This window comes from Trachypithecus francoisi, unplaced genomic scaffold (assembly GCF_009764315.1).
Source record: "Trachypithecus francoisi isolate TF-2019V2 unplaced genomic scaffold, Tfra_2.0 Lachesis_group14, whole genome shotgun sequence".
Taxonomy (NCBI): Eukaryota; Metazoa; Chordata; class Mammalia; order Primates; family Cercopithecidae; genus Trachypithecus; species Trachypithecus francoisi.
In genome coordinates, this window is record NW_022681459.1 from 29,848,663 (window position 1) to 29,875,491 (window position 26,829).

Below are 26,829 nucleotides of genomic sequence, written 5' to 3' on the forward strand. Positions count from 1 at the left end.
GCCCCATGAAGTTGAGGGATCTGTGTCTCCATAATAGAAAGGCCACCTCTCTGTCCTCTGACTGCAGAGTGGATTCACAGCCATTCTTGGGGCTGGCAGGTGGGCAAGGTAGACGGCTCCCGGCAGCTGGACTCAGCCTCTGTGTGGCATCTCCCACGGCCCATGGCTTCTGCCCAGCAGATCTCAAGGGCACCCCAGGAGACCGATGAGGGTTCCAGTTCTTCCAGGAAGTATCTAGCTGCCTGCGTGTGAGAATGCAGAGATGCCCAAGACAGGAGCCTTGGCCTCTGGCAGATCTGGGGGTGCCAGGAATTTTGGAGTGTGAGTGGCAAAGAGGGACAACTAAAGGAACACACATGAAAACAGCCCACTCGGCCCCACGAAACTGCGTCTGGCTGCCCGTGAGGCAGCTGGCACTCGGAGAACGTCAGGGCTCCTAAGTGATCACCTCTCTTCCTTCCAGCAGGGGCCACCCTGCCTTTCTCCGAGTGGCTCGACCCAGTGTCCTGCTCATCACAAACGGACGGAGGACATGACTTCAGGCTGCTGTGTCCTCCCATCTCTTAGGGCCTCTGAGGGCCCAGGGCTGTGGTCTGTGAGCATGGCCTGCCTCTATCAAGTGCAGAGCTGGAAGGCTGCAGGAGCCTCCCCGTCATCTCATGAGTCCCCCACTCACGACCATGCAGCCCACTCAGACCAGGACTCGCCGCAGCATGCGGGAGCTGCTGGCTCACTCGCACCCGCCTGGGACTGAGGACTGACTGCACGTGCAGCCACAGATGCATCCAGCCCTCCTGCCCCACAGCCTCCACAAAGGCCACGTAAGTGGCACTAGGTGGCTCTGTCTACCCATCAGCATCCCCTCTCGACTCTGATTTCACAGCAGACACATCTGCCTTTCAGGACTGCCTTGAGCAACATCTGGGCTGGTCAGGTAAAGAGTGAAGAGTTTCCAGGTTGCAGCTCCTATGGTCCTAAGGGCCGGCATCCAGGATGGTGGGGGGCCAGCAGCTCTGGGCAGCGAGGCCCCTGGCTGGGTGATCCAGGTGGCAGCTGACCAGTGGCCTGGGAGCCAGCCCTCCTGTCCTCACGTGGGGCCCCAGACTCCTGCCATTCTGAAGGGGCCCCGTCTCCAAAAGTCAGTGCCATGCCCTGCACATTACCCAACCTACATCTGTACTGTTCCCCCAAGGAAAACGAGTGTGTGGTTCACGTGCTTTAAGGACGTTTCCCAGGTGACATTCCAAGCTCCCATCTGTGGCTGCATGTGGGGGAGTTTCCAGTTTTCCAGATGGATTTCCTGCGATGCCAGAGAACCCTCCGCCTCCTTCAGAGCCGTCTCATCAATGCAGTGATCGCGAGCTTCGATTTACAAAAACTCGCCTCGCTTGCAGCATTTCCAGGTCTCACACACGGCGTAACAAGTAAAAATGGATTTTTGGGCAGCACGCCCTGTCCTAGTTTGCTGAGGCTGCCCTAACAAAATACCAGAGACTGGAGTGGCGTCAGCAGCAGAAGTCAGTTCCTCAGTTCTGGAGCTGGAAGTCCGGGATCAAGGTGCTGCCAGGTTTGGTTTCCCTGGAGGCCTCGGTCCCTGGCGTGCAGACGGCTGCTTTCTCGCTGGGTCCTCATGTGGCCTGTTCTCTTTGCACATGCATGCTCTTCCTCCTCTTATGAAGACACCAGTCCCATGGGACCAAGGCCTCACCCTGGCTGGGTGGAACCTTCATTACCTCTGTAAAGGCCCTGTCTCCAAATAGCTCATTGGGGCCGGGGCTTTACCTCATTGACCTGGGGGAGGGTGCAATTCAGTTCGTAACATGCCCTTTTGGGAAGAGAAGGTCAGGCAACGAGCAGACGCAGGCAGGAAGCCGTACCGGGCTCCAGCAGGGATGGCCCAGTGCCCTGTACAAGCAGCAGGCAGCTGGGCTGGAGGTGGGCACAAGTGGGGGGCCCCGGGTGGAGGACGCCTGGCAGGTGCGTCTAAACTGCCCCTTTGCTGTACATCGTCCTTCTCACTGGGCTCCCCACCCAAGACCTGCTTTTTCCAGAAAGCAAAGCCCACTTTGGTCAAACTCTTGTTTTCAAAAATCACTTAATGTTTTCCTCCCTAAATTAGCTCCAGAGCACTGAGCTGTATTGAAATAGATCACCACAATGACAATAAATCCTCTTTGGGACTGAAAACAAAATCTATTTCAACTTGAACAGGGATATTGATAGAAGACAGGGCTCCGTGAAAAAGGGTTAGGAGCGGCTTTGCCGGGGCAGGGACTCCGTCTGAGCACCGCAGTTAAGACGTCCAAGTGTCTCCGGTCCCAGCAGGGCCCCGGATGAGCACCGTTCACCGTTTCTGGATGTAAATCATCAGAGCTTGTTTGATCCCCAACCTCGGGCAAGGAAAGGGTCTTTCTCTCTGGGACACCACCTGTGCTCAAGTGTGCATCGGATGGAACTGTGTCCTAGAACCTCAGCTATGATATTGGTCCACTGAGACTGTTTTCCATGCGTAGAAATCAATCCATTCCTTTTTGGTGCAGTGTTTTCTGAACGGGTGCACTCTCTCACCCAGTCGCCATCCTTTCTTTCTTAGAATTCTCCTTGACTTCAGAACCGGCCCTCCACCCACCAGGAGACCCCCAGTATGCTCTCCAACCCCCACCCATCTGGGTGGCCTGGAAAGGCTGGTCCAAAGACCTCTCCTCCCTCCCCGGGGACTTTCTGGGAGGCGGAGAACCACCTCCTGCCAACGGCCCTGCTGGCATTCTGAGGACGGCAGAGGGAGGGAAGCCAGGGGCTGGGGAGCCAGCCACACGACTGCTCGGTGCCCATCCTTCTCCTGTGCCCACAGATGCTGAGCTGCCTGGAGCACATGTACCACGACCTGGGGCTGGTCAGGGACTTCAGCATCAACCCCGTCACCCTCAGGAGGTGGCTGGTGAGTGCCAAACCCGCCTTCGGTTCTTCCTGGGCATGTGGTTTCATCCAGTTCCACAGGAATGGAGGGAATGGATCGCCAGGGCGCCTTCCTGATGGCACTGCACTCCCCGTGAGCAGAGACCACATTTCCCGGGCGCTCTGTGAAGACACTCAGCCCGTCTGTGTTCTGCCTTCCACCAAAACCTTTACGCCCAAGCTCCTGCTCTGATGAGCAAGGAAATAGACTCTGCCATCACCAAGCGAAGCAGCATGTCCTAAAGCAGCGGTGTGCGGGAGCATGTGTGTGTGTGTGAGTATGGGGGTGTGGATGTGAGTGTGGGAGTGTGTGGGGGGGGGGTGTGGATGTGAGCATGTGGGGGTGTCTGTGAGTTTAGGGGTGGGTATGTGAATGTGGGGTGGGAGTGTGTGGGGTGGGAGTGGGAGTATGGATATGTGTCTGTGTGTATCTGAATGTGGGGTGTGTCTGTGTGTGCACATGTGTATCTGTGGATGTGGGGGTGTGTGTGAGGGTGGCTGTGCATGTGTGGGTGTGGATGTGGGGTGTATGAGAGTGTGAATGTAGGTGTGCATGTATCTGTGTCGATGTAGGGTGTGTGGATGTGTGCGTGTGTATCTGTGTGTGGATGTGGGGTGTGTGGATGTAGGGTGTGTGGATGTGTGCGTATCTGTGTGTGGATGTGGGGTGTGTGGATGTGGGGCGTGTGGATGTGTGCGTGTGTATCTGTGTGGATGTGGGGCGTGTGGATGTGTGCGTGTGTATCTGTGTGGATGTGGGGTGTGTGGATGTGGGGTGTGTGGATGTAGGGTGTGTGGATGTGGGGTGTGTGGATGTGTGCGTATCTGTGTGTGGATGTGGGGTGTGTGGATGTGGGGTGTGTGGATGTGGGGCGTGTGGATGTGTGCGTATCTGTGTGGATGTGGGGTGTGTGGATGTGTATGGATGTGGGGTGTGTGGATGTGGGGCGTGTGGATGTGTGCGTGTGTATCTGTGTGGATGTGGGGGTGTGGGATGTGGGGTGTGTGGATGTGGGGCGTGTGGATGTGTGCGTATCTGTGTGGATGTGGGGTGTGTGGATGTGTATGGATGTGGGGTGTGTGGATGTGGGGCGTGTGGATGTGTGCGTGTGTATCTGTGTGGATGTGGGGTGTGTGGATGTGGGGTGTGTGGATGTGTGCGTGTGTATCTGTGTGGATGTGGGGTGTGTGTAGGTGCATGTGTGTGAGGATGGGTGTGTGCATGTTTGTATCTGTGGATGTGGGGTGTGTGGATGTGGGGGATGTGGGGTGTGTGTGCATGTGTATGTGTGTGTGTGGATGTGGGCTGTGTGCATGGTGTGTGAGTGTGTAGAGTGGGTGTGTGCATATGGATGTCTGCATGTGTATGTTTAGCAGCAGGTTTTTTGTTTTTTGTTTTTTTTTTGAGGCGGAGTCTCGCTCTGTCGCCCGGACTGGAGTGCAGTGGCCGGATCTCAGCTCACTGCAAGCTCCGCCTCCCGGGTTTACGCCATTCTCCTGCCTCAGCCTCCCGAGTAGCTGGGACTACAGGCGCCCGCCACCTCGCCTGGCTAGTTTTTGTATTTTTAGTAGAGACGGGGTTTCACCGTGTTAGCCAGGATGGTCTCGATCTCCTGACCTCGTGATCCGCCCGTCTCGGCCTCCCAAAGTGCTGGGATTACAGGCTTGAGCCACCGCGCCCGGTGCAGCAGGTATTTTTTTAATGAAATATTGCTCAGAACCAAATATGAAAAGCCTATTAAAGGTTTCATGGTGATTGGGGACCCAGAGCCCCCTCTTGGAGTCTCCCCTCCCCCATCCCCTAACTTTGTGCCCCACTGTGGCTCCTCAGACACCTCCGGGGACACCCCAGTCCTTGACTGCAAGGTGAAAACCCCTGCTAGGAGCTCTGTCCCCACACCTGCCCCGGGTGCTATGGTGTGGCCCGCTGGACATTCTCAGGGTCCCTGGGTCACCTCGTTGGTACCTGTGGTCAACATGGGAACACTGTGGACCTCTGGTTGGGATGAGGGTTTGGCAGAGAATGTTCAAACCAGCGCACAGCCTCCTGGGTGACTTTGGGAGGAGAGGTTGGCGAGCCCAGGCACAGGGTGACTCGGACCCCTGCCTCCCACAGCTCTGCGTCCACGACAACTACAGAAACAACCCGTTCCACAACTTCCGGCACTGCTTCTGCGTGGCCCAGATGATGTACAGCATGGTCTGGCTCTGTGGTCTCCAGGTGGGTCCTGCCCGCCGCATACCCAGACCTCTACTCTCGGGGGTCAGATGGAAGCCCCATCCCACCGAGAGAGCCACAGGTGTGGTGTCCCCAGCCACTCTGCCCCTCCTAGGGAAGCAGCCCCCCCACCACTGTCAGTCTCCCCATGAGCGAGGCTGCTCCTAGGATGACATGAGCAGGTGCACCCCTGCCCTGGTCACCCCTCCACCCCCACAGAAAGGCTGGTCCTCTCCCACCATGCCAGGAGACTCCACATGGCTGCAGGGGCCTTTGTCCTCACCTTACCACTCACCCAATTCCACCCCCCTCATCCCATCCCACCCTCCGAGTGAAGAGGGCAAACACCTACGCCCTGTTTTCCCATCCAGGAGAAGTTCTCACAAACGGATATCCTGATCCTAATGACAGCGGCCATCTGCCACGATCTGGACCATCCTGGCTACAACAACACGTATGTACAGGATTTTCTCTTGTTTTCCTTTTAAAAGGCACCCTGGCTACTGGAGGGAACCTGTCAGCCCAACCCTCAGAGCAGTTCCCAGAAGGAGCTGTCAACGACGGCCTCCCAGCCCCAGCTCTGCCTCCACGGACACAGCTCCCGGCTTCTGGACTTTGCCCAGGGCCTTGGGTCTCCCCGGAGTAGAACTTTTGGGATTATCAAACCCCAGGGGGACTTTCCCACGCCTGTGCGGGCCTGGTCCAGGCTCAGGTGCACGGCAGAGCCCTGGCCACGCCGGCGCTTTCTCCACCCCAGGCAGGGAGCAACGCCTGTGGGCACGCAGGGATGGGGGCTCCACACACCCCTCTCAGGAGCTCACCTCTCCCCGGGCAGGCTTCCAGCTGGCTTCTGCAGGGAAAGCAGAGGCAGGGGCCGGAAGAGAGTGAGAAAAGGGGCTGCAGAATGACAGGAGGTGGGAGTGAGGTGTCCCTCAGGCCAGGGATCAGAAGGACAGACCGTTGCTCCACTCCTGCCTCCACGGGCACAGAGTTCCTCCCCACGTGGCAGACACGGTCCAGGCCGTGGGCTTGGGTTTGTGTCCACAGTGGCGCAGCAGCTCTTTCTGTTGAATTGTGTATTTGTGTGACGATGTCATCACAGGCCTGAGAGCTCTGCTGCCGTGTGTTGGCACCTAGTGGGTTCCAAGGTGCGGCAGTCGGCACTCCTCCCGGGGCCATCACCATGCACACCCATCTGTTCTCCTTTTGCCCATTTCACACTCACGGCGGCTGGCACAGCACAGGCCAGCAGAGGCCTTGACCACAGCATCCCAGTGAACCACAGCCTAGTTCTGCCCACCTGCCTCTGGCACCTGGTGACATTTGACAATTTTGCAAGAGGCCGTGATACCTCAGGGCCTGTCCCAGGGAGCATGCTCCTTCCTCAGAGGGGTCCTGGGACTGCAGGAGCCTGGGGACGTGAAGTTGCAGGGGCAGCCGAGCAGCAGGAGGGACCTTCTGGGTGGGGCAGGGCACAGGCGGCTCCCCAAGCTCCCACGGCACTTTCTCCCCGACTCTACTCCACTTATATGCCTGGGCGTTGCTCCCCAGTGCAGGTGCCTGGTGAGTGCGCCTGAGCCTCCCCTCACTGTCTCCTCGCCTCCCAGGTACCAGATCAACGCCCGCACAGAGCTAGCTGTTCGCTACAATGACATCTCGCCGCTGGAGAACCACCACTGTGCCGTGGCCTTCCAGATCCTCGCTGAGCCCGAGTGCAACATCTTCTCCAACATCCCACCTGATGGGTTCAAGCAGATCCGACAGGTGCGCGGGGTGAGGGCCCTCCCACCGGAGTGGGGGCACATTCAGGGACAGCAGCCCCCATTCGCCATTGGCTGGAGGCTCCCAGAAGCTCCTGGCCACAGCAGTGCCCTGCGGATCTGGGGGAACCCCTCCCTCCTTCCTCACCTCCTCCAGGGTGGAGCCCCAAAAAGAGGGTACCCTCGCCATGCATACGTGTATCCCACTGACCTGCACTTCCCAGCCTCTATTTAATTGAGCCTTCACTGGCTCCCTCTGAGATAAATCCTTTGTCCATCTTCCAGTCCAAGAAACTGAGGCTTAGCGAAGGTAGGGAGCCTGCCCAAGGAGGGGGCGGGCCCTGGACAGACACGTCTGCTGCATCCAACTAGGAGAGCTACCCTGCTCCATAACCCCAGCTGCTGTCACCTGCCACCCACAGCCCAGTCAGCCCCCTTCCATTTCTTTTTTTTTTTTTTTTTCTTCTGAGACAGAGTCTCGCTCTGTTACCCAGGCTGGAGTGTAATGGTGCAATCTCAGCTCACTGCAGTCTCCACCTCCTGGGTTCAAGCAATTCTCCTGCCTCAGCCTCCCAAATAGCTGGGATTACAGGTGTGCGCCACCGCACCCGGCTAATTTTTGGTATTTTTAGTAGAGATGGTGTTTCACCATGTTGGCCAGGCTGGTCTTGAATTCCAGACCTCAGGTGATCCACCTGCCTCGACCTCCCAAAGTGCTGGGATTACAGGCATGAGTCACCGCGCCCAGCCACCCCTTCTGTTTTAGATAAGGGGGCTTTCTGCCTCTCAGGGCGTGATGGGAGGAGAGTGAGAGGGACATCTGCGTGAGAGGAAGATGACCCAGTCCACCTGCCCCAGACAAACACCTCCAGCTCACCGAAATAACGCCCCCTTCCACACAGGAATTCCTCATCAAACCCTCACTCTCTGACGTTTGCAGGGGAGGGAAGCTCTCAGAGTAACCTCTGGGAGAAATGTGTGGGGTGAATAGTAGCATCCTTCAAACAAGGCCCACCTCCCGTGAGTGTGATCTTATTTGGAAAAGGGTCTTTGCGTTTGTACTTGTTAAGATCTCCAGATAAGATCAGTGTGGATTGTCCAAGGGGGCCCTAAATCCAAAGACTAGTGTCCTTGGACAAGACAGAGGAGAAAACAGTCCAGACACAGAGGAGAAGGCAGCGTGAAGATGCAGTGATTGGAGATTGGAGTGATGCAGCTCTAAACCAAGGGACTCCCAGTCCCCCGGGGCCAGGAGGAGACAAGGAAGGACCTTCCCCTGGAGTCTTCGGAGAGAGCAGGGCCCTGCTCACACCTTGATCTTGGTTCTGGCCTCCAGCACTGTGAGAGAATGAGTGTTGTTTTAAGCTGCCTAGTTTGTGGTACTTTGTGTGGCGGCCCCAGGACACTCACCCAGGGCACCGTTCCACAAGGCAGACCTCAGCCATTCGAAGTCTAAGTGGCTTCCTTCCAGAGGCAGCCGACAAAGACTGTCTGGACTCCAGCACTGGGAAAATACTCGCCGCCCTCCCAGAGTGCTGCTGAGCCTCACTTATCAGAGAGCAGCAGCCTCGTCTACCATGGCTTTCCAATTTGTCTACGCTGCCAGGAGGTTCAAAGTCCAGTGTAAAAAACTGAAGTCAGTGAAGCATTTGAGGAAGCGCTGAGGAAGCAGCATGCTCCCTGGAATGGGGCCCTGAGGCATCACGGCCTCTTGCAAAATTGTCAAATGTCACCATGTACCAGAGGCAGGGGTGGGCAGAACCAGGCTGTGGTTCACTGGGATGCTGTGGTCAAGGCCTCTGCTGGCCTGTGCTGTGCCGGCCACTGTGAGTGTGAAATGAGCAGGAGAACAGATGGGTGTGCATGGTGATGGCCCCGGGAGGAGTGCAGACAGCCGCACCTTGGAACCCACTAGGTCTGACACGGCAGCAGCACTCTCTGGCCTGTGACGACATCATTGCACAAACATACACAATTCAACAGACAATTTACAGTCATTATTGAATCACCGGTTCCCAGTACAGTTATCTCCCCTTTATCTATAGGCTCTCTGGCCTCTCCTCCATGTGTATGCCCCTCCCCACCCTGCAAGCAGGTGCCCTGTGTGGCTATAAGCTGTGACAAATCTTCGTCTGCAGTAGGTCAAGGGGCAACCGTGAAGAAAGAACACTGCATCTGCCACTGCTGCCCCAGTGGGGAGCTCCTCCAGGGACAGGACCCGGGGAATCACAGGAAGTGAACGCTCCTTAGTGTAGGCTTCATCCCACTGAGCCATGTCAGAGAGCATCCCACAAGAGAAGGAGGCGGCACCCGACTGGAGGAGCAGCCCCTCTGCACACGGGATCGTCCTCATGCCCAGCCACCGTGGGGACACACCAGCGTTGGCTGCTTCAAATGCTTCACTGACTGCAAAATGTGACTCTCTGCTGAGGGTAAAATTCGTTGTCCCACTTTTTAAAAAATATATTTTGTCATGGAAGATTTCAGGAATAACTGAATAAATGCTTCACTAATAACACAATTCAGTGTTTACAGGAAAATTGAATAATTCAAGATGCAAGTGATGTCCCCCTCAAAAATATATGTATACATTTGAAATGACCTAGATTGATGGGTTTGGGTTTTGTATCTGATGCTTGTGGTTTTATTTTCTTGGAAGAGGAAAACATCATACCTGGCACAGAGATGTGTTCTGTAAATGATTGAGGGGTGGGGTGGATGGATGGACAAACGGATGGAAGGGTGGATGGATGGAAGGACAGATGGGTGGGTGGGTGGGTGGGTGGATGGATGGATGGATGGATGGATGGATGGATGGATAGATGGGGTGGTGGATGGATGGATGGATGGATGGATGGATGGAAGGACAGATGGGTGGGTGGATGGGTGGATGGATGAATGGATGGATGGATGGATGGATGGATGGAAGGGTAGATGGAAGGATAGATGGGTGGGTGGGTGGATGGATGGATGGATGGATGGATGGATGGAAGGATAGATGGGTGGGTGGTGGATGGATGGATGGATGGATGGATGGATGGAAGGACAGATGGGTGGGTGGGTGGGTGGGTGGGTGGATGGATGGATGGATGGATGGAAGGGTAGATGGAAGGATAGATGGGTGGATGGGTGGATGGATGGATGGATGGATGGATGGATGGATGGAAGGGTAGATGGAAGGATAGATGGGTGGATGGGTGGATGGATGGATGGATGGATGGATGGATGGAAGGGTAGATGGAAGGATAGATGGGTGGATGGGTAGATGAATGGTAGAGGATAAATGGGTAGGTGGATAGATGGATGGATGGATGGATGTGTTTTGGGGGTGAATGGATGGATATGTCGACAAATGAATGGATGGGTGATGGATGCACATATGAATCAGAATGAGGGATACATGAAATAATGTGTGCAGGAGGCTCAGTAGGCCTCCGTTGAATACTTGTTTGGATTATGCCCGTGTTAACACTTTGTTCTCTCACTATTTAGGGAATGATCACGTTAATCTTGGCCACTGACATGGCAAGACATGCAGAAATTATGGATTCTTTCAAAGAGAAAATGGAGAATTTTGACTACAGCAATGAGGAGCACATGACCCTGGTGAGTGACTTGTTCTGCCTGTGTGAGCAGCCAGGCGGTGGGCTGGCTGAGTGGGTCATCCATCCAGCTCACACTGGAAGCCAAGAAGCCAAAAGTATTAGTCTTGCCTTGAAACATGGTATCTATAAATCTGGTTTTCAAGGTCATGACTCTTACTAGGAAAGTCCCAGGCAAGGCCTCCCTCCTGACGGAGCCTCCTGCATGGTCGGAGGCGGCACTCTCCCATTCCTCCATCTCTTTTGGATTTGAGGGAGATAAGTGGGTGAAGGCCATGCATCTCGCTCTGCTTTCCAGAGAATAAAACCAGCTCTCCCCTGAAGGCACAGCCCCAGCCCATCTCTGTGGGAGCAACTCCAACACAGTCCCTGCTCCCCGAGCTGGCATCCCCCCCCAGGCCCACACCATAGCCCGGCACCCCTCTATCACCAGGACAAGGTGGCCAGAGAAGGGGTAGGGGGCCTCCCCCATGAGAAGGTGCAGCGTCTTCCTTTCGGAAAGGGCAGGCACTGGGCACCCCAAGGCACACAAGGACTGGAGCACGACTCATGCCTGGAATCCAGCACTTTGGGAGGCCACGGTGGGAGGATTACTTGAGTCCAGAACTTTGAGACCAGTCTGAGCAACATCTCCACCAAAAAAGAAAAAACAAAAAATCAGTGCATACCTGTGGTTCCAACTGCTTGGGAGGTGGAGGTGGGAGGGTCGCAGGAGCCCAGGTCCAGGCTGCAGTGAGCCATGGTCGTTCCACTGCACTCCAGCCTGGGCAACAGAGCAAGGGTCTGTCTCAAAAAATAGAGAAAAAAGAGAGGTGCAGGGATGGACCTGCAGGCAGGGGTGACCCACGCCCCACTGATGCCTTCTTCCTCCCTCTGAGGTGGGAGGAGAGGTCAGGGAAGAGACGGGGCGGGGCAGAATGCCGGAGGATCGGGTACCAGGTGGTCAGGACCTCCGAGCCCAGCTAAAGTTCCCCACTCCCACCCCCAGACTTACACACTGCAGCTGTGCAGACCAGAGGCAAAGCGAGGCTCAGAGCCCAAGCTTCCGTTTATCCCAACGACCGGCACCGGGCGGGGTCAGATGACAAGCAGCACAGCCAGAGATCGTCTCACTGCTAGGGAGCCCCAGACGGGGCTTCATGAACACTGGAGGACAGAGGTGGGGGGAAGGTCTTGGGGGGAAAGGTTCTGAGTCAAAGTGGGCCCCGATAAGGAGGCCTCCAAGGAGAGTACGGGCTGACATGGGAGGTGTGAGGTGCAGGGAGTGTGGCCGGCAGGGCCTGGGACCTTGAGCTTCCCCAAAGACAGTGCCGCCCTGGCCCTGTCCTAGGTCTGATGTGGGGACAGCTCCCCTTGACCTTCTCCAGAGACAGTGCCACCCCGGCCCTGTCCTAGGTCTGGTGTGGGGACAGCTCCCCCAGGGCCTGCCAGGCACAGGCTAGTAATTGCCTCTGGTCTGGAGCCGGACTCCACAGAGGAGTCAAAGAAGGACCTGGATGGCCTCCTGGGAACTGACAGGGTGGGGAAAGGAAGGGTGACCACAGCAGGGTCCCTTGGAGGTCCCGCCGAGGTTGGAAGGCAGGATCCACCAAGCATCGTGCAGACACCGAGCTGAACTGACCTGCCCCTCACCTAGTCACATTCCCCAAACCAGCAGGTGCAGCCCGCAGCCCGGGGCCATGTGCCTCAGCTGGCCTTTCCTGTTGAACCAGCTTCAGAGCCTGGACAGCAGCCAACACTTTGGCCCGGAAACCTGGTGATTCCAGACAGTCATTTGTGCCCGGTGCAGGCAGGGCTGCGGGACACCAGCCCTCCACGGCCTGTCCTATGGCGACATCCGGGCTAGCTCGGGTGGAAGCTGCTGCATCCCTGGGTCTACCCTATCTCCTCCTGAAGCTCCCATGGTGTGCCCAACCCTGGCCAAGCTCGGACGGAGCCACCTGTCCTCTGGGAAGATAAGCAGTGCAGTGCACCCACCTGGGGAACAGCAGCAAATAGGGGGTGACCAGGCATGGGGCAGTGCTCCGGGGATATCACCTGGGCTGGGATGGCGAGAACGGCTGGAAGGAGGGGACCCAAACAGGACCTTGAAGGTTCATTCTCCATTGAGAAGGTAGCCTGTCCTCCCTGAAGTCAGCCAGGCTCAGCTGCATGGTCCAGCTGCATGGTCCTCCATCTCTTCCTGCCTGTAACGGCAAGTCTAGACCCGAGCAGCTCAGCAGGCCATGTTCTACCTCTTGTTACCTCAATTCCAAAATCTCTTCTTTCAGCTGAAGATGATTTTGATAAAATGCTGTGATATCTCTAACGAGGTCCGTCCAATGGAAGTCGCAGAGCCTTGGGTGGACTGTTTATTAGAGGAATATTTTATGCAGGTAAGAGTCTTGCAGGGCAATCAAGCCTCCAGCCAGTCTTATTAACCCCACTTAGTAAGGATTTGCGTTAAACAGCATGCCAGGGTGGACCCGCATATTCACCGGGCCGCGGACAGTTCAGCCTCCAGAAAGCCTTCACGGTAGGCGTACATCAGAAACAAAATAGGTTATAATTTGAGACCTGAAAGAGAGTGACAATCCAGAAAAGCTAATGTCCTAAAACTGCCACCTGTCACTGCTCATTGAACCATTATTAGAAGCAGCCTTGTCAAGCCAGTTGCCTGAAAGTCAAGAAGCAAGAACTGCAGAGGCAGGAGGGGCCCCAAGAGGGCTGAGACCCAGGAGGTCAGCTCACGCAGATGGCCACGGGGAAGGTCGGGGACGTAGAAAACCAAGCCAGCTGAAAACAACCACCAAATGTTAATACAACAGCTTGATCAAGCCTAGGAGAACTCGGGAGGCTTTCTGCAGGACACCTCTGCTGTCCTGTGTTACGTGCAACTTACCTCTGTCTGTCTCTCATCTCGGTCTTCCCAGCTAGACCTGCATGCCCAGCTCTGTTTAGCACTGAAGATACTGTCGCCCTCGCCTTGTTCTTTACTGAGACACATTTGTGGTGTAGTTTGGTTGGTTGGTGGTTAACTGGCGCATCTTGTGTTTCTCTGAGAACAGCGATCTGGTTCCGGGGCATTTCTGTCTTTAATGTCGCTATCTGCTGCATTCCCTGCAGAGCGACCGTGAGAAGTCAGAAGGCCTTCCCGTGGCCCCGTTCATGGACCGAGACAAAGTGACCAAGGCCACAGCCCAGACTGGGTTTATCAAGTTTGTCCTGATCCCAATGTTTGAAACAGTGACTAAGGTGAGTAACTGTCACCGCATGTGACACTTGCATACACTCAGATACACAGGCACACGCAGGCACACACACAGGCACACACAGACACACGCAGGCACACACACAGACACACAGGCACACGCATGCACATGCATGCACACACAGACACGCAGGCACACAGACACGCACACAGACACATACATGCACACAGGCACACACATGCACACACAGGCACACACAAGCACATATATATACACACATGCACAGGCTCACAGTCATGCCTCCACACGTACACAGGCACACAAATGCACACACAGGTACACATGCACACACAGGCACACTAGTACACATGCCCACAGGCACACACGTGCACACACAGGTATGCACAAGCACACACAGGTATACACGCACACAGGCACACACATGCATACACAGGTATGCACATGCACACACAGGTACACACGCACACACACAGGCACACACGCACACAGGCACACACATGCATACACAGGTATGCACATGCACACACAGGTACACACGCACACACACACAGGCACACACACACACAGGCACACACAGGTATGCACGTGCACACACACAGGTACACACGTGCACACAGGCACACACACACGCACAGAGGCACACACATGCACACACAGGTACACACGCACACAGGCACACACATGCACACACAGGTACACACGCACACAGGCACACACATGCACACACAGGTACACACGCACACAGGTACACATGCACACACAGGCACACACATGCACACACACAGGTACACACATGCACACACACAGGCACACACACAGGTACACACACACACAGGCACACCTGCACATCATAAGCAGCCTCTTCCCTGGCTGTCGTGGTGACTGCTGTCCCTGCTCCATCCAGAGCCTGCTCCCCACAGCCTGACCCGTGACCCCAGCATCTCCCACTCTGTGCTGCACTCCCTGCCTTGCCTCACTGGGCCCTGGGGAGGCCCCTCATTGCCCTCCTGCATCACTGCTAGCCTTCAAGTCCCTGGAGGCAGCACCGGCTGTTGACTCTCCTGTCCCCTCTCTGTGTCCCAGTTCCACCAAGTCCTCACCTGTGGAGGAACCACTGAGCTCTGTGCCCTCGAGCTGTGAAGCCCCCGTCCAGCTCCCAGTCTTACCGCACCCAGCCACCAAGGCCTTGCTCCCTGCACACAACCGTTCCTGCCCAGCTCCCCCCAGGGCCCCTGAGCTGCCTGTGGCCCCTGCCAAGGCCCCACCTCAAGGCACCCCCAGCATGTGCAAAACAGGCCCATCTCTTGTTTCCCCCAGGGGTCTGGTCTCACAGCCTTGCACCCTCTGACCTTCCTGGGCTCCCAAGTGCTGTGGATCTTTCTGCTCCAGGGGCATCTCCTGGAGCCGCCCCCACCCACTTCCCACTCCCAGGACCCTCAGCCGGGAGGCTGTCAGCTCCTTTCCCCTGCCCCTTGTCTTTGTTAGAACCTCAGAACCTGTCCCCAACCCTCATCTCACGGGCATGGGGGACACAGGAGGCGGTGGGGGGAGACTTTCTGTAGGACCTCATGGAGGGCGATGAGGGCCAGAGACAGAGCCACAGTGGGTGGGGGCGGCAGAGCCGGCACGAGGGTGTCCAGGAGCTGGGACTGGCCCAGAGGCTTCCGCACAGTGCACCTGACACCTGTTTTTCTCCGACGTTTCCCTTTGCTGTAAGAATGAGGGACTCTGAATGAATCCGTTTTTCTCTCCCAGCTCTTCCCCATGGTTGAGGAGATCATGCTGCAGCCGCTTTGGGAATCCCGAGATCGCTATGAGGAACTGAAGCGGATAGACGACGCCATGAAAGAGGTAAAACGCACCGAGAAGAACCTTCCTTCCTTGTGGCAAGCAGGCATACCACCCTCCGCACTCCTGACTCCAGAATCTTGGATGTGCCAAGCAGGGCACCACTGAAGGTGGCCCCATGGACAGGCGCACGCGTCCCTTCCATCAGAAAGCCTGGCTCGGCCGGGCGCGGTGGCTCAAGCCTGTAATCCCAGCACTTTGGGAGGCCGAGACGGGCGGATCACGAGGTCAGGAGATCGAGACCATCCTGGCTAACACAGTGAAACCCCCGTCTCTACTAAAAAAAATACAAAAAAACTAGCCGGGCGAGGTGGCTGGCGCCTGTAGTCCCAGCTACTCCGGAGGCTGAGGCAGGAGAATGGCGTAAACCCGGGAGGCGGAGCTTGCAGTGAGCTGAGATCCGGCCACTGCACTCCAGCCTGGGGACAGAGCGAGACTCCGTCTCAAAAAAAAAAAAAAAAAGAAAGCCTGGCTCAGTGAAATTAGGGAATGTGATACGGGAAACCAAAACTGCATTCGCCAAGAACGCATCAGGGCTCAGAACCTTCAAGGGAGTTTACTGGCCGTGCCCTTCACAAGAATCACAACTGTCACCCACACCTGTGGGCACCCAGGTGTCCTTGGGCGTATCCGCCGCTGTTAGAGCATCTGGTTCCCCTCTGAGTACAGCACCTGGCCTGGCCCCAGGGCTGACTTGTTCAGAGGAGGCCATGGGCTAGAAAGGGGCCCTCCCCTGGCACAGGGGCAAAGCGACCATCCACCTGCCAGCTTCCGGGCCCAGAGCACACACCAGCACCTCTCAGGGGACAGGGAGCCTGGGGCTGGCTTTCGGTTGCTGTTGCATTGACATCGTTTTGGAGGAGGGGTCAAGGTCACAGGCTCAGGGCCCACGCAGTCTTTCCACAGATTCCCCCGGCTGTCTGCTGTCCAGCCGCCCATGGTGTGGCCTCTGCCCCGCCCTCCTGCCTCCTCCCCACAGCGCCCCCATGCAGCTCGAGCAGCCTCACTACTCCTGCAGAGTTTGACGCCTCCTGGCCTTGGCCGGTGTTGCCTCTGCCACCCCCCCTCCCCACAGTGCCCTTTGTACCATTGAAGCACCCTCCAAGGCCCGTCAGTCAGGGCTCCCCTAGTTACTATGCCCACCACGCCGTCTTTTCTGCCTGGGCACTCCTGAAGCCCACGTGGCCCACGATGCCCTTTTGAGCGCTGAGCCATTTTCCAGGCGTAGCCTTGTGTTGGTCTCATCTCCCTTGACTGATGGCCCCGTGCTCCCCGTGCCCACACCTGCCCGGGGCACCATGCCAGGCACATGGTAGATGCCCGGCAATTGCTTAGAAATTGACTGAAAATCCAGACCAGCTGCCCTGACTTCTCCAGTTGAGGGAAAGTCACAGAAAGGTCTCTAAAGCTCTGGAAGGCTGAGAGCACTTATGCAGAGGGACAGAGGTAGCAGGAAGGCTCCTCCTACTCCAGAACCCCGCAGGAGAGCTGAACGGGCTTCTGCCTCTCTTGTGGGCCTCCGAGAGCCGTAGCCCTGATGGCCTTGAGTCTCTAGGCCTGAGCCCTGCTGCCCAGTAGGGGACACTAGGGTTCTTCAAGGCCTCTGCCTTCCCTGTCTTAGCCCCCACAAAAAGGACAGTCACACCAAAGAGGTGAAAAGGCCCAAGTCACAGGCTCTGCACACACCACCAGTCCCTGCGGCTGTGGTGGCTGCGGCTGGGTGAGCTCAGGCCCTGGATGTCCAGGCCCCGGATGAGGCACCAAGGGTAGCGGGACAGGGTCCACAGAGCTGCCTCTGAAAAGCCCATGTCAAGAGCACTTGGGCTCACAGGCTGGACACCACAGGCTTTCACATTGCAGCACCTCCAGGCAACAGAAGCTGCTGGAAGAGAGGCAGACACTCCCCTGCTGTCTCCTGCTCCCTGACTTGGCCTTCTCTGCATTTTGTTCCAGTTACAGAAGAAGACTGACAGCTTGACGTCTGGAGCCACCGAGAAGTCCAGAGAGAAGCAGAGATGTGAAAAACAGTGAAGGTAATGCTCTCTCTGTTGAAGTGGCGTCAGTCCATGCAGTGATGCCGACAAAGGACAGAAGGAAGAGGAAGGGGAGAAAATCTGAATTTTGGAATACCTTTAAATGAATGGAATTTTTTTTTTTTTTCAGACGAATTCTCGCTCTTGTTGCCCAGGCTGGAGTGCAATGGTGTGATCTCGGCTCACTGAAACCTCTACCTCCCAGGTTCAAGCAATTCTCCTGCCTCGGCCCCCTGAGTAGCTGGGATTATAGGCGTGTGCCACCACACCTGGCTAGTTTTTGTATTTTTAGTAGAGACAGGGTTTCACCATGTTGGCTAGGCTGGTCTTGAACTCCTGGCCTAAAGTGACTCACCTGCCTCTGCCTCCCAAAGTGCTAGGATTACAGGCGTGAGCCACTGCACCCGGCCGAATGAATGGAAATTTTATTCCTTGCATCTAATCATTAGAATTAGGCTCTTAAGCCTGGTGGCTCATGCCTGTAATCTCAGCACTTTGGGAGGCCGAGGTGGGCAGATCACTTGAGGTCAGGAGTTCAAGACCCAGCTTGGCCAACATGCTGAAACCCCCTCTCTACTAAAAATACAAAAATTACCCAGGTGTGATGGCACATACCTGTAGTCCCAGCTACATGGGAGACTGAGGCAGGAGAGTCACTCGAACCTGGGAGGCGAAGCTTGCAGTGAGCCGAGATTGCGCTACTGCACTCCAGCCTGGGCAACAGCGAGACTCCATTTCAAAAGAAAAAAAAAAAAAGAATGAGGCTCTTAAAGAAGGGGAACATGCTTTAGTTAATAGAAAAACATCAATAATTAGCATATGCATCACTTATAAGAGTAAGGACTTTTTAAAAGTGCAACTGAAGTACTGAAAACCTCACCAATCACGTGTTGGCTTTCTGTGGCTTTGAGAGTTTCCCTCTGCACTTGATATAGTTATTCAGCTCACGGGGAATGCAGAGCAGCCATTTGTTCACCTCATAATAAGGTCACACTATACATGTCTAACAGATAATTCAAGAGAGAGTGCATCAAGCATGTAAGGCTCAGGGCAGGATAAACGGAACATGGCTTACAAGTGGGGCAGCAACAGACTTTGGCGTCCAACACACCTGGTTTTGAGTCCAGGCTTGCCAATTACAAGCCGAGAGACGTGCACAAGTGTCTCAGCCTCTCTGAACCTCAGAGCCCCAATCTCTAAACCAGAGGCAATAATATCATTGTTACTGCTGTTTTAGTGATTAAATAGTCAAAGTGCTGGTCTGGTCCCTGTGAAGGGCTCAATGTTGGTATTTAATTTTTTAAGTCAGTTCATATTTTTCAGTGGCTCAGAAAAGGGATCAATACTGTTTTATTTTGCTTAAATGTATTCAGCAATATACCTGATGGCCTCTTTCTTTTAAAATGGTCTGTGTGTCAGCCGGGTGCGGTGGTTCACGCCTGTAATCCCAGCACTTTGGGAGGCTTAGGCAGGCAGATCACTTGAGGTCAGGAGTTTTAAACCAGCCTGGCCAACATGGTGAAACCCCATCTCTACTAAAAACACAAAAATTAGCCAGCCATAGTGGCGCGTGCCTGTAATCCCAGCTACTTGGGAGCCAGAGGCAGGAGAATTGCTTGAACCCAGGAGGCGGTGGTTGCAGTGAGCCGAGATCACGCCACTGCACTCCAACCTGGGCAACAGGGCCAGACTCTGTCTCAAAAAAAAAAAAAAAAGTCTGTGTATAATCCTGTTACGTTTCTGCGACTGCTGGCGCTTTTTTTCCATCTTGTTTTTTGAGATGGAGTCTCACTCTGTTCCCCAGGCTGAAGTGCAGTGGTGTAATTTCAGTTCACTGTAACCTCGACTTCCCAGGTTCAGGCGATTCTCCTGCCTCAGCCTCCCAGGTAGCTGGGATTACAGGCATGTGCCACCACACCTGGCTAATTTTTGTATGTTTAGTAGAGTCAGGGTTTCACCATATTGGTCAGGCTGGGCTCAAACTCCTGACCTCGTGATCCACCCGCCTTGGTCTCCCAAAGCGCTGGGATTCCAGGCGTGAGCCACCGCGCCCTATTCCTAAAAAAACAAATCAGTCATCTTTCCCTTCTTCCAGGAGACTGTGCCTGAGGAACGTGAGGGGCGTGGCTGTGGTTCCGGACGGGCTGGCGGAGCTGCGCGGGATCCTTGTGCGGGAAGAGCTGCCCTGGGCACCTGGCACCACAAGACCACGTTTTCTAAGAAACATTTTGTTCACTGATACAAAAAAAAAAAAGGAATTCATGATGCTGTACAGAGTTTTATTTTTAAACTGTCTTTTAAATAATATATTCTTATACGGAAATGGGTACTGTTCTTCTTCTTTGCTAGAGTTGTGTATGCTGCTTCCGGTAAGTTCTCTCGTGGAGACGAAGGACACTGTGCTTTTCCCCCAGATGTATCTTAGAGCAATTGACCAGTGTGATACGGTGCGTACGTCCCTGTAAATTCAGCATTAAATGTCAGAACGGTGCCCTGAGCGCAAGGACATGCACGGGTCCTGTGTTTCTGAGCAGAGGGGGATGTTAGTGCCGTGTGCGACATCTGGGGACTGAGGCAGGGTGGCCAGACTGTAGGACGTGTGTCAGAGCAAACGCACCCATGACCACGGGGACGACACACGCTGGGTGCTCCTGCGCAGGAAGACTGGTGACTTCACATTTAAATCCTCAGATAAGGAAAAGAGACATATGTATTTCAGCACGTCTGAGGGTCTCTATCTCGGGAGGAGAGATGGCCCTCCCTCCGGCCTTTGTTCTGGTAACGAGCACAGGGGACATTCTGGGTGGCACTGTGTCCACACAGGGGACCCAGCCCCCGGCTTGGTCACAGCCAGGCTCCTGTTGCTGCTGGGACAGTCGCACCCCTGAGCTCTCGGAGACTGCCTGCATGCGGTGGACTCCTGGAGACCCGATTTATGAAAAGCAAGGAAAAGGCTGCTGGCTGTGTCCCCTGGGCTGTGGGCTCCATCTCTGCTGCACTCTAGAGACTGAACCGCCTCTCGACACGCTTCGCCCTACAGAGCTTGTCTGTAAAGGCCATCGGCGTGGTCTGAGCTTGGTAAACGTTTCATTTCTGTGTTGGGTCACTTTCCTCGGAGCAGTTGTTTCCTCTTGGTGAATTCCAGAATATTCCTTCCCACCTTCAAATAATTCATTTTTTACCTGTAAAATTTTCCATCTCATCTTGACTCCAGCTCAATACGTATAGGGACCTTGATTTCTACACCTCTTCTTGTTTCTGCTTTTGTTTTTCATTTGAATCCTACTAAAGCCAATAGATATGGCACCGGTGGCAAAACGTAGGCTTGTGGATATTGATGCCCTCGACCTTCCTGCCAGTCCCTATGAGGGATTATTACCTGCTTTCCTCATCCATAACAAGGCTCTTTGAACAGCACCTTCATCTGCTACAGCACTTGGAATGCCCACCTCACCAAACTGCGCCCCTCATCAAACTCCATACAACGCTTCCTTGAATTTTACTATCATAAACACGCAATCACACGCACACACATGGACACGTACACGCTCTTACATGTCAGCACACCTCCCCTGGTTCTAGGCTGTACTGCATCCTAGAACAATGAAATCAAATGACTGAGGTCCATTAGGGGAGGGGTCTAGACAGCATCTACTGTTAGTCCCGGTTCGTATGCAGCCAGCCTGCTCTCCATGCACAGGACCCCCAGAAAGCCCACCAACCCACCCTCCTGTCACACACAGCAGTCCCTGAGGCCCCACAGTTGGAGGCCGCATCCACCCTGGTCAGCTTGAGCACCCAGAGCCTGCCCGCGCCGGGAGGCAGCCACACAGGTGAGCTGAATCATGGGCTACATGTGGTAGTGGAGGCTCAGGACAAGACAGATGTGCCCACAGCCCCAGAGAGCTCTGGGTCCAGCCGCAGAGGCAGGTGTGGGGAACGCAGCACCCAGGCCTGGGGGTACGCCCAGCATAGGGAGTGAGTGTGCGGACACAGGGGCCCACCCTCATGAGCACAACCCACTGAACAAGACGCCCTCTGGGGTGGGCGGCACCATCTCCTTCCAGGACGGTGTGTTTCCAAGTGAACTCTGTCCAACAGTCAGTATTAAGTCAGCATGAAGGGTAAAGATGTTAACAGTTAAGCCGCATGCACGTCAGGAGACAGCAGCAGCAATGCCCGGGACTTTCCACCGTGAGCTCCCAGCACACGGCAAGCATCTCGCCAAAAAGAACAGAAAGTTTGCAAAGGGAGGGCCAGCCTGTGCGCAGCCGTCCCGTGTCACCTGTCATGTCTCCGACTTTGACCGCCTCTCGCAGCTTCCTTTATTCGTAATGTCTAAAGCCAACCCAAGCATCTTTGCCTGCTGACGTCTTAGCCAAAGCACATGGGAAACCCGTGAAGCAGAACTGACCGCTGTGAGGGCTGGGAGAACACTGGGCATCTGAAATACTTCAGCCCAGGAAAACGTCCATCAGTAGACACCATCGGCTCCCAGGTGGCCTCTGGAACAGGAAAGCAGTCACACCCTAGTCCATCCCACGGGAAGCCACGCCGTACACCACTCTAGAGCCAGTGCCTGGGGCTGGATACCCCTGAGCCGGGAGACGCCAGACAGTGCCCAGACAAGGCTGTGCTCTGCCCACAGCTCCTCCACTGTGGCCATGAGGGAGGTTTAAAAATCTCGGTCCAAAGGCTTTCACTGTAGTCTAAGGGACAGATAACATCGTCACTCTGAATTGGGAGGGGACTGTGTTCTATTGGTAACCAAAAGGGGCCCAGCAAGGTGCTGGGGTTCCAGTCTCCCTGAGTCCTCAGGCAGGTCTTCCCAGCCCCCCACCCTGGGACTCCCCACCCTGCCACAGGGGAACATGAGGGTCAGGGGTCCCCAGAATCCTGGGAGCTAGGGCCGGTGCCCACACAGAAACACAGCCTCAGGCAGGAGCCAGGGCCTGTGGGGGTGAGTTACCTTGTTACGGGCTGAATTCTCTCCCCAAAACTTACGTCCAAGGCCATCCTGGTGCCTCTCAGTACTGTGGAGACAGCGCCTTTAAAGGGCAGTGAAGATAACATCAGCTCAGGGGGGTGAGCCCTGAGCCACACTGAGGGTATCTTACAAGAAGAGAGCAGGGCACAGATGCACACACAGGGCGCCGGGGGAGGACAGGCCCCAACACACAGAGGAGTGGGGCTCAGCGGAAGCCAGCCCTGTCAACCCTTCTCGCAGACTTTGAGGGATAAGTGTCTGTTGTTTAAGCCCCCAGCCAAGCTCCCACACACACACAGACCTGTGTGCCTCGCTAGGGCCGCCCGAGTGGACTCACATCACACCTCCCTCACCACTGCCTCCCTGGCAGCAACGTGGGCCCGGCTCACAACGAGCTCTGGAGACAGGTTGAGCTTGGGTTGACTGGGCCAGCACAGCATGATCTGTCTCTCTCTGTCTGCATGTGCGCACGCTGGGACGCAGTTGCTCTGGGGCCAGCCCAATCCTGCAGAGCCCCCTTAAAGAACCTCCCTTAGGCAAAGCCATCATCATTTCCCAGCCCCAGCGCTGCCCAGAAGGCTGGTTCTCTCCTGCACTGAGGCCATGAGAGCCAGGAGAGGCAGCTTGAGGGAAGGTCCAGCCCTTATCTCTCCTCAGGCAAGGCCAGGCCTGTGGTTCACCCCTTACGAGGCGCAGGCAGTGAGGACGCAGTGAGGGGACAGGGGGCCTCAAAAGGAGAGGCTGCTCCCTCCGGAAGCCTCCGCCACGGAGTCCGTGCCAGCCGCCTTCAGGGCCTTTCCGCCCAAGGACCCGTGGACCCAGCTGCCACCACGGCCAGCATGGGATGGGGTCATCAAGCCCAAATCCAAGCCCTCTGACCTCAGTTCCTCACTGCCAAGGTCGAGTTAGGATTCCAGCTGAATCATAGTGAGACCACAGGAGGCAGATGGGGGAAATTATTTTCATTATTTGCCCTGTAGTTTCCAATTTTTCCACAACTGGTTTTCCTTTCATGAATAAAATAAATACACGTTATTTTATTTTAGAGCTGGGGTGTAATCTGCAGGAAATAGCAACGTGTAACCTGCGGGGAGAAGGCCTGAGATGTGCAGAGGAAGCCAAGGTGACTGTGTCCACAAGTGGCAAGGCCAGCGCCTGCTGGCGTCTCAGCCCGTTCTGTGGCTGTGGCAACAGGGATTTCCTACCGCACTGAGCCGGCTGATTCGGTGTCTGGTGAGGGTTCCCAGACGGCGCGGGAAAGGGCCCACCAGCTGTCAGTGGGGGGATCTCTTTCCTAAGGGCGCCACTCTCATGCCAAGTGATCCACTCCTAACACCATCAACCTAGGTCTGGCTTCAACATCACGGACATTCGGCCCACCAGGAGCTGGGAGAGACAGGAAGGCCCCCCACCCCTACCCCGCAGCCTTCGGACGACAGGAAGGAGCCCCTGCAGCCTTCAGAGGGAGCACGGCCCTGCTGACCCGTGACTTCAGCCTTCTGGCCTCCAGAGCTGTGAGATGAGCTTCTGCTGCTGAAGGCTCCCTTTGGGGTCATTGGTTTGGGCCGCCTGGGGAAGCACACACAAGCTGCCACTGAATGATGATCGTCGTCCTAATCCTCATCCTGACAACTGTTGGCTCTAAGCCTGCGTTTCCGCAGCACCCCCGCCCCCAGCCCGGAGCTGTTCAGGAGCCCCTCCCCACAGCAAGCCCTGAGCAGCCTTCCTTGTCATCAATGACCCCTAGTGCCCCATTTGCAGAGAGGGTCACAGGCACAGAGAGGCGTGTGGCCCAACAGGTCACAGAGCCACGGAGCTCCAGAGCAGGCCAAGGGCAGCCCTCCCAGGAGAGCCCTCCCGCTCATCCCTGGACAACATTCCTGGGAGCTCCCAGGCATTTCTCTGATGGCTGATGAGACTCATCTTTGATTTTTGATCTGCTTACTGGACATTCAGCTTCCTCTTCTGTGATGCCACGGCCTGTGCCCACATTCCGCTGGGGCAGTTTGTCTTTTCCAAGTTGATCATAGTTTTTTTGTTGTTGTTTTTTTAGATGGAGTCTTGCTCTGTCACCCAGGCTGGAGTGCAATGGCACAATCTCAGCTCACTGCAACCTCCGCCTCCCGTGTTCAAGCGATTCTCCCACCTCACCCTCCCGAGTAGCTGGGATTACAGGCACCCGCCATCATTCCCGGCTCACTTTTGTATTTTTAGTAGAGACGGGGTTTCACCATGTTGGCCAGGCTGGTCTCGAACTCCTGACCTCAGGTGATCTGCCCGCCTCGGCCTCCCAAAAGTGCTGGGATTACAGGCGTGAGCCATCTCACCTGGCGATCAGATCACAGTTCTTTTTAAATTCTGGATTCTGATCCCTGGCAGTTAACTCTGTCCTGTTACATCTTCTCCCGACGGGTGGTCCAGGAGGCTACAACGGGCTGAACAAATTCCTATGTTGAAATCCCAACCCCCGAGGTATTAGGAGGGGCCTTTGGAAGGTGATGAGGTCATGAGGGGAGCGTGAGACTGGTCCCCTTGCGAGAGGGACCCCCGGAAGCTCTCTTTCGGCCACGTGAGGATGCACACAAGGCAGCATCAGCGCCTGCAACCTGGAGCAGCGCCCTCCCCAGTGCCCAACCCTCCCACCCCAATCCGCGGCTTCGGACCTCCAGAGCTGAGACAGCCCAGGCTGCAGGGCAGAAGCCCCGCTCTCCAGCCCCGGCCTGAGCCGCTTAAAGCTGCCGCCCTTCCTCCGCCCCCCTCTCTTCCGGCTCTACGCTTGCACTGGTTTCCTGTTGTTGCTGTAACAATCGCCAACCAAGCACCACAGATTCCCTCTCTGACAGCCCTGGGCATCTGGAGCCCACAGGCCCTGCCACAGAACTGAAGCCAAGGTGCCAGCTGGACTGCTTCCTTGCCAGCGGCCTGGAGGAAAGCTCGTTTCCTAGCCTCTTCTGTGGCCTTGCCCATGGCCTCTTCCTCCAGTTCAAAGCCCATCATTTCAACCTCTGCTCCTATCATCCCCTCCCCTCTCCTTCATTCCCTCTCCACTGCCTCTCCCTGCCTTCCTCTGCTGCCCTCCTGAAAGGACCGAGACGACCCAGGCCCACAGGGCAGTCCGGGATTTAATCACATCTACAAAGTCGCTTTGGCTGTGGGAGCCAACGCTCACCGTTCCAGGAATTAGGACCAGGAAATCCTGGTGGGAGGGTGGGGGCAGATTCTGTCTGCCACCTGGCTGGGGGGCCTTTCCTGACTGCCCTGTCAGAAACTGCAGCACCACCCTACCCCACTCCACCCTATCCACATTCCACCTCATCCCTGCCTCACCCCACCTCACCCCACCCTACCCCGCCTCACCCCACCTCACCCCACTTCCACTCCAACCCACCCTACCCCACCCTACTCTACCCCACCTTTATCCCACCCCACCCCTGCCTCACCCCACCACACCCTCATCCCACCTGAGCACTACCCTACCCCACCCACCCCACCCCCACTCCAGACCATCCCCACTCGACTCCCACCCATTCCACTCCATTCCTACTTCACTCCATCCTCACCCCACCCCACCCCCCGTCACTCCATCTCACCCACTTCCACTCCAACCCACCTACCCCATCCCTACTTCACCCCACCTTTATCCCACCTCTCCCCTGCCTCACCCCACCCCTGCCTCACCGCATCCCACACTATCCTCACCCCACCCCAACCCTGCCTCACTCCACCTCACCCCATTTCCACTCCAACCCACCTTGCCCCACCCCTACTCACCCCATCTTTATCCCACCCCACCCCTACCTCACCCCAGCCCACCCTCATCCCACCACACCGCCACTCCACCCACCCCACCTCCACTCCAACCCACCCTACCCCATCCTCACCCCACCCCACACCTGCCTCACCCCACCTCACCCCACTTCCACTCCAACCCACCTTATCCCACCCCAACTCCACCCCACCTTTATCCCACCCCACGCTCAGCCCACCCAACCACTACCCCAACCCACCCAACCCCACTCCCACTCCACTCCCACCCCACCCCACCTGTGCCTCCCCCACCCCACCTCACCCTACTTCCACTCCAACCCACCTTACCCCACCCCCACTCCACCCCACTCCTACCTCACCCCACCCCTACCTCACCCTCATCTCACCCAACCCCACCCCCACTCCCCACTTTGGGTACAAAAACCAGAAAAGCCCAGGCTATCGGA

The 26,829-nt window shown here is 56.0% G+C and overlaps 2 protein-coding genes across 3 annotated transcripts in view; one reads left to right on the forward strand and one right to left on the reverse strand.

Annotated features, from left to right (window-relative positions):
- Nucleotides 1-19,951, forward strand: part of PDE9A (phosphodiesterase 9A) — a 114,906-nt gene extending 94,955 nt beyond the window's left edge. For both annotated transcript variants that reach the window (XM_033232585.1, XM_033232586.1), the window contains 10 exons: nt 2,852-2,938; nt 5,072-5,176; nt 5,545-5,627; nt 6,781-6,937; nt 10,426-10,539; nt 12,806-12,910; nt 13,641-13,769; nt 15,503-15,598; nt 17,549-17,628; nt 19,724-19,951. In XM_033232585.1, coding sequence (XP_033088476.1) covers nt 2,852-2,938; nt 5,072-5,176; nt 5,545-5,627; nt 6,781-6,937; nt 10,426-10,539; nt 12,806-12,910; nt 13,641-13,769; nt 15,503-15,598; nt 17,549-17,626 — 954 coding nt within the window. In that variant the 3' untranslated portion in view covers nt 17,627-17,628; nt 19,724-19,951. The remainder of the gene's footprint in view (nt 1-2,851; nt 2,939-5,071; nt 5,177-5,544; nt 5,628-6,780; nt 6,938-10,425; nt 10,540-12,805; nt 12,911-13,640; nt 13,770-15,502; nt 15,599-17,548; nt 17,629-19,723) is intronic.
- WDR4 (WD repeat domain 4) overlaps nt 19,734-26,829 on the reverse strand; it is a 66,794-nt gene continuing 59,698 nt past the window's right edge. The window contains exon 12 of the mRNA XM_033232592.1: nt 19,734-19,863. The gene's annotated coding sequence lies outside the window, so the exon portion shown is untranslated. The remainder of the gene's footprint in view (nt 19,864-26,829) is intronic.